Source organism: Nematolebias whitei, chromosome 19 (assembly GCF_014905685.2).
Source record: "Nematolebias whitei isolate Nwh7 chromosome 19, NemWhi1, whole genome shotgun sequence".
NCBI lineage: Eukaryota > Metazoa > Chordata > Actinopteri > Cyprinodontiformes > Rivulidae > Nematolebias > Nematolebias whitei.
The window spans coordinates 34,324,010-34,331,271 of NC_056516.1; the positions used below are offsets into that span (position 1 = coordinate 34,324,010).

The following is a 7,262-nucleotide window of genomic DNA, read 5'->3' on the forward strand; positions in this document are numbered from 1 at the left end:
CTGGCCAGAAAAGCCCCTCTAACAAACTTAAAGTGGCCCATGAGCCACCAGTTGATAACCCCTGAGCTAGGACCACCCGTTACTGCTTTGTGGTTGTTGTTTTGTTCTTTTTGGGTCCTTTTTGTATAAAAAAAGAGACAATAGATGTAACTAGTTGAATATGTTTTTTTTATTGAAACTAATAATAATAATAAAAACAAGTCATTGCACTTTAAGTGAAAGGGCAAGTAAAGTTTTTTCTTCATCCTGGTTTGTGAGAATGCACCGAATGTCGTCTACCGCAGGTAACATACTAACTACACGTTAGAAACCCACGCAATACAAAATAGAAGCTGCTTTAAAACCAGAGTTATTTTAAAAAGCAACAAAAACAAGTTTGCTTAACTAAAAAAATATATATTTAAAAAAAGTCTTTACATCAACAGTCCATTAAAGTCTGTTTGGGTTTCTCACCGCTCTCCTCTCCCTTCCATCTCTTTCATGCGCCTGACCGCACCCTTCCCGCTGCTTTTCTTTCTCTCCTCCTCCAGCCTCGCCCTCTCTTTCTCCACCATCCAGTCCCCTCCCAGGTAACTCAGAGCGTCCTCGGGTCGACCGCGGTGCTGCGCTCTGGGGTTGAGGAGCGACTGGAAGAAGCAGCAGGCCAGCGGTGTGAAACACGTGAACTGGGGGGCTGTGGGGGTTTGGTCCTTCTGTGCTTTGTTGGGATCGCTGGTTTTCTGTGGTTCTGTCCAAACGTCCAGTTCATCACTGGGGCCTTTCGCTCTATCACACCACTCCTGATATTTCAGGTAGGAGCGACAGTCGCTGGCCGTCTCGGCCCAGGGGTGGCTGCCGGTGATCATGGCGTACGTCAGGACGCCCAGGGCCCAGCTGTCTGTGCTGGGCTCCACAGACGCCCAAACCCTCTTCTTCTCCTTCTCCTCGTCATCCTTAGCTCCGTCACGCTGATCATTCATGCTGCTCCAGCTGTCCTCGTTGCCCCGAGCGACCTCCGCCTCCGGCGTGCAGTAAGGCGAGCTGTACCAGACCTCTGGGACTCTGGTTCCTTTGGCCTTCACCTGGAAGTAGTGGTTAGTTTAGTAAACAAGGTGTTCCCAGCAGCACCAGAAGGTTTGTCAGACGTCACCATTCTGCAGCTACTGACCATGCCGAAGTCTCCCAGTTTGACCCACCGGCAGGCAGAGTCGCACAGGAAGACGTTCTCGGGTTTGACGTCTCTGTGGACAAAGCCGAGGGCGTGCAGGTGGGACAGGGCCCCACACAGCTGGGACACCACCCGCTGACAACAGTCCTCCTCCATCCCCACCTGAACAACGATTAACAGACGACTTGATGAGCCACGTTCAGATCAACACATGCATTTTATCATGTTTCCACTCGTTTCAGTTAAATTTAGTCACAGTTGCTCCAACATGCAGGTTCTGGCCTGTGCAGCTCCAACTGCTCTGGCGTAATGTCTTGTTAAAAACATCTCATTCTTTAGTTTCCATTTTTTCCTGATCACTTTATCGTTTTAAGCCCACAAACTTCTTTATAATGATCGTTCTACCTCAGGAACGATGACGTCATACAGATCACCGAAGAGGCTGGCCTGCTGAGCGAAGATGTAATGCGAAGGAGTGAAGTAGGCGATTCCCAAAGCTCGAGTCAGAGACGGGTGGGTGCAAAACGCCAGGGAGAGGTTGTATTCCCTCAAGAAGGAGAAAAGTGAGGTGGACTCGCGAGGGAAGAACTTCAAAGCCATGGGAGTACCTGAGGAGGGAACAATAACGGGTGTTTGTCATATTTTTTAAGTTGTCTCGTTGCAGCTGAGAGAGGTTTGTTAACTTCCTCACCTCTTTTCTTGTGTACGGCCAGCATGACCTTCCCGTACGAGCCTTCCCCCAGCAGCTTCAGGAGCTTGAAGTGCTCCGACGTGTCCAGAGCTGTCAGAGACTGAGCGCTCAGATGACACATCTCATCCAGGAGCTTCGTGGCTGCCTGAACACAGAAGAAACGTGCTGCAGGTAAAATGCTGCTTTTACGCCTCACAATCAAACTGATGCATTTTTTGAGATAAAGAACGGGCAAGATTAAATTAAAGAGAATAATCCCACAAATGTTTTCTTATTCAGAATCTAATGCACCTTTTGCACCGCTCCTACTCAGCCCGGCTCTGCTCAGCTCAGCCTGGATTTGCATCGAACTTCAGGACGGGTTCTGGAGGCGTGAATGAACTTTAATGAACTTTAGTTCACCGAGTGAGAGTTCTGCGATGAGTTAAACTCAACGCTCCTCAGATAAATAATGTTAAATTATTATTATTTTTAATTATCGATGTTTCTGTTCGGTGCCCTGAGACGACTTCTGGCGTTATAGAAATAAAATGAGTTAAATCTGATGAACCAGATTCTACAAAAACATTTATATTTAAAATTTCATATTTTTCTTCATCATTTGATGTATTTGTACTCATTTTTGATATTTGGTTCCGTTTCTTGCACACAGATTTTATTTTAGTGATTTAAAGTGTAATTCTTGTTCTGTGATTTGTACATGTGTGCGTTAGAATAAAGTTGAACCAAATGCTCTTCTTTAAACACGTTTTAGGGAAATATTCCTGAGAGATCCAATAGTTTAGTCTTTTTATGATTTTTCAGCTGAGTTAACTTTAATTAACAGAATATTTAATAAAGCCAAAGTGAAAACAGGATTTCATGATAAAGCCGGCACCGTTTATTTATTTTTATTCTTCACTGATAAAACAAAACTTTTTTTATACATAACATGTTTAAAACATTTCCACCCTCCGTCCCGGACTCCCGGTCCTCCCGGTCCTGCCAGGGCTCGGAATCCGGCCTTTGTGAGCAGGCGAGGCCGGGGCTGTGCTTCAACGGGTCGGCAGCTCGTATGATCCTCCGCGGTGACTCCGCTCGCTCCAATTTTCTCGTCAGTCACCAAACACACACAAAAAACCCAAAAAAAACGCCTGGACTTCAGCATTAAACACGGCGTTGTCATTATTGTTTTTAAAATCTTAAAAATGGATCCAGCCGCTGCTCCGAGTTCCGAGAAATTGCAAATGAAGGATCGGTGAAAAGTTTCTGCGATCCAGTGACTCCTGCACCTGACCAATCAGTGTCCTGCATTCACGTTTTCGTCCCGAGTCAGCTCGACTGAGCTCCAACGGTCCCACCAGAGAAGCAGGGACCAACAGGTCCTGAATCAGCCTCGAGTCAGTTAAAAAGTACTCTGGAACAATGAGTTGGGGCTGAGTAGGAACGGTGCAAATGTGGCATCATTTGTCAAATTTCACTGAAAGTTATTCAGCACTAGAAATAACCCTCATGGTTAAATCCAAGTTAGATGTTTCAAGTATGCTTTGCACATTTCTTTTTTCGTATTTAATAGTCAGAACTGAAGCGGCAATAAATTATTCACATCAAATATTTTTAAGATTTTTATTTTTGATTTTTACTATATTCTTTGTCGCGGTGAGTTTTGTGCATTTGCTTCTGAGTTCTTGTAAACATCAAGATTTGATCATTCTCTAACCCTCGTCAGATGCATTTTCCACAGAATGAAGTCAGATGTAAAACAAATGTGAGGCGTTAATTAAAACGACACATTAAAGAGCATTTTTTTAATGACACAAACGAACATTATAGCTGATAAGAAACTAGTCCAGATGACATGATTGAACCTTTTTTGTAGCTGCTATAGTTTCTGACTCGACGCGTCCGAACCTTATCTCTAAAAACACTGAGCTAAAATAAAAACAGTTTAAGTTTACAATCATGTAAGGCTACATAAAATATTGCAACAAACCCAAGCAGTTTCGTAATTAGCGTTTAAATTTTTATGTTCGAGACAACCTGCAAACTAATTTTTCAGAAAACACTCAACTTTTTGAACTGGAACAGATTAAATTATCACATAGCTCAAGCTGCTGTTGATGGATTATTTTTGTTAGATCGTCTTTAAGGGGCTCGGATTTTGTTCGGGTGCAGCAAGTAGCTGCGGTTTGTGAATAAAATCAGAATCATTCGTGCTGTAATGAGACTCCAGATCTAAATCAGGTTTTTAATGTGTAATCCGATCGAACACAACACATCGATGCTGCTCTGTGTTTATCTGAAGCTCTTGTAGCCTTCAGGAATGTAACGCAACCGTTCCAGTGATGCTTGTTGCCATGGTGATGTTGATAGCACTTATCCGCTGGTATCAACATGGCTGTTAATAGCCACATAAAGTCCTGCCACACTCACTGATCTTTGTTTGGTTCATTGATGTTTCCACTGCAGCTGGCACTCGTGGATGGAGTTGAGGTGTCAGAGTCTAAACGGGGAGCGGATCATTACGGCTCATTAGTGAGGTGCAGATGTGCTGAAAACAGACGCCGAAATCCCCACGAGGTTCTGCAGCTTCTGAGAAACGACTTGTGTGCTTCCTCACGACTTTTGCAAGTGTTTTTTTTTGTTTCGTTTACATAAATGCTGCTTGTTTTTATGAGATGATAAATAGATTTCAGGAACGATAAAACACAATTGGTGTTCAGAATTTAACTGATTTTGCAAAACTTTTTCACATTTAGTTTGTTTTTGCAGCAACAATGTGACATTTTTCACGAAATCAAAGCTCTTCTCGTGCTTCACACTTCGTCGGCACAAAGAGGGTTAAAAACAGAGTTGTTTGGTCTGTGATGAGTCGCTCAGCTGCACGAGACCAAAAAAAAAAAGGAACATTTGACCACTTTGCTTAATTATATTTGTTTTGGGTTCAAATTTGAGGAGACGTTTTAATGCACTGTAAATGGTTTTACACACAAATCAAAGACTTTATCAATTTGGAGGCAATTCTTCAGCCAAAAGTTATTCATATTATTTATTTTTTCACTATTTGTTATAGGAGCTACTTTCACTCATAAGTAATTAATAAATTAACGCAGTTTTGACTAAAGTAAATTGTATTTTTTAATAATTCATGTTAAATGTTACAGCATTGTACAGCTAAACAGTAAATGTAGCACAAGTAACGATACGAGCATTATTAACAGCTTCATAATTATTACAGCCTAATTGTGTTTTTTCTCAATAAATGCTAAATAAAGTCTTTACATTTTAAAATTGATTGTTGAAATCCTTTAAAATGGGATTTAAATGTGTTTGCAAATGCACGCATTTTCATTTTTATTTCATAGGTGCAGCGTTTGTAAAGTCTAATTATAAATAATTAGTTTGTGGAAAATGCAGAGGTTGACCCGTTTTTTTTAATATAGCTTGGGCTCAGTGGCATTTCCTTATGATTTGATTCACCTTTGACAAGTCTCAAATATTTTAAATGACAAACTACTTTTTGTGAAAACTAAAATATTACATATAAAACAGGAAGGTGATCAAAATGTGTCAAAAGTCATTTGAGCGTCAGCTCTGACTTACTGTCATTTTGCTGCTTGTTCTCTTCAGTTGTGCTGCTCCTTGATTGGAAATCACTTCTTCATTTATGACGTGCGGACGTCAGAAAATCCTCCTGGTTGTGATGAAAGGTGCCATCACTGTTCAGTCTGGATGGTTCTCTGCAGAGGTTCTGACAAAGTTGATCAGAGAAAGTTTTTGTATCTCTTGTTCTCACCCCTCGCCTCCCCCACCCTCACCCTCCCTCTGCTGCTGCTCTGCAGGGCGGCTCCTGAACGTGTCCTGCATGTGTGTGTGTGTGTTTGTTTAAAAGTGTGTGTGTGGATTTCTGTCTGAATTATAAGACGATGGCTTTTGCCATTAAAAAGTTTAAACTTGGCTTGTTCCGACGTGCGCAGAGATTATTTTCTGTATTTTCTGCATAGATTATAATTTCTTTCCATGACTGATGATTAAAAGCACTTCAATGTCGCGTCACTGGTTTTCTTCATCCCATCTGGTGGTGAAAAATCTTCCAGCTGTGCTCCTTCATCAGAGCGATGAGGATGAACGACAGTTTTATGAAAATCTGTAAACAACAAAAACAAATAATATTTTACAAAATATTAATGACACAAATTTAGACCTGAAACATTATTTTATTTACTAAACTCTGGTTTAATGTTTTCAGTTCTTCCAAATGAAAATGAGTCTCTGCATTTAGCTGCTGATCTGTCAGCCACCAAATTATTCCTCATCATTCTCACTCTGAAAACACACATACCACACACACACACACACACACACACACACAGGTTTGTTTTGCTATCTTTGTGGGGCCTTTGCATTGACTTCCATTCATTTTTCATTCATTTCTATAGCCTAACCATGACCTTTATCCATAACCTAACCATTACCAGTACATACCTAACCCTAAACCTAACACATCCTCAATTCACACCTTAGTCCTAAACCTAGCCCCTAACCCACCAACGGGACTTCTTCTTATGGGGCCCAGGCTTTGGGCCCCATAAGGAGCGGTTGGTCCTCACAATGTAGTATAAGTTGGAAAAATGGGCCTCACAAAGTAGCATAAACAAGGACACACACACACACACACACATACACACACACACATCTCTCTCTCTAACCAGTACTGACACCCAGATCCCTTGTGGTTTGCAGATCCTGTATCAGATGTTACTGGAGGCCACGATCCTCACACACTGTACACAACTTACCAGGGAAGACAGCTGGAGCCACTATGAATGTGTGTGTGTGTGTGTGTGTGGGGGGGGGGGGTAGGAGAGAGAGATCATCAGTCTGTGGTCCTGTGTCATCACGCTGACATGTTCCACAGTTCCCAGTTGAGCAGCAGGAGTCTGGATAAACTTACTTCAAATGAAAGGTTTACTGAAAAACATCAAAGGTCTAGTGGCAGAAATCCAGTGATATTTATTTAGGACTGTTTTGTGGATTACAGTAAAAATTAAATGTGTATTTGTGTATTCAGAAAACCTAGTGGTTTGTTTATTTTATCACTGATTAACACAAAGGAAACGAGGGCTTCCCTTTTTCTTTTTATACTTTAGCAGCCATTGGAGTGGCATTTTAACATTGTACCACTAGATGGCACTGCATCCTGCACAATGGATCTTTAATAAACCAATAAAACTAATGATTAAAAAAATACATGTATGAAAAATATATATATTTTAAATTATAAACAATAGGGTAATTGTGTTGCGTATGTGACTCCATGGGAATTACTAGTGCTTAGCGTATTTTTAGTTAACGTTTTTCTTAGTTCATATTCATTCAACCTTTACTTAGACAGGTTAATCCCATTGAGCCTCGGGGACTCATTTACAAGGGAGACCTGATTTC

The 7,262-nt window shown here is 41.4% G+C and overlaps 1 protein-coding gene across 1 annotated transcript; it reads right to left on the minus strand.

Annotated features, from left to right (window-relative positions):
- Nucleotides 1–373: 373 nt before the first annotated feature.
- LOC119425875 (serine/threonine-protein kinase SBK1) lies at nucleotides 374–5,441 on the minus strand. Its single transcript, XM_037693430.1, has 5 exons — nucleotides 5,421–5,441; nucleotides 1,839–1,983; nucleotides 1,553–1,755; nucleotides 1,148–1,309; nucleotides 374–1,061 (listed from the first exon to the last, which is right to left on the minus strand). Exons 1-5 carry the CDS (start codon nucleotides 5,424–5,426, stop codon nucleotides 450–452), a joined length of 1,128 nt encoding a protein of 375 aa, XP_037549358.1. The 5' UTR covers nucleotides 5,427–5,441; the 3' UTR covers nucleotides 374–449.
- Nucleotides 5,442–7,262: the final 1,821 nt, after the last annotated feature.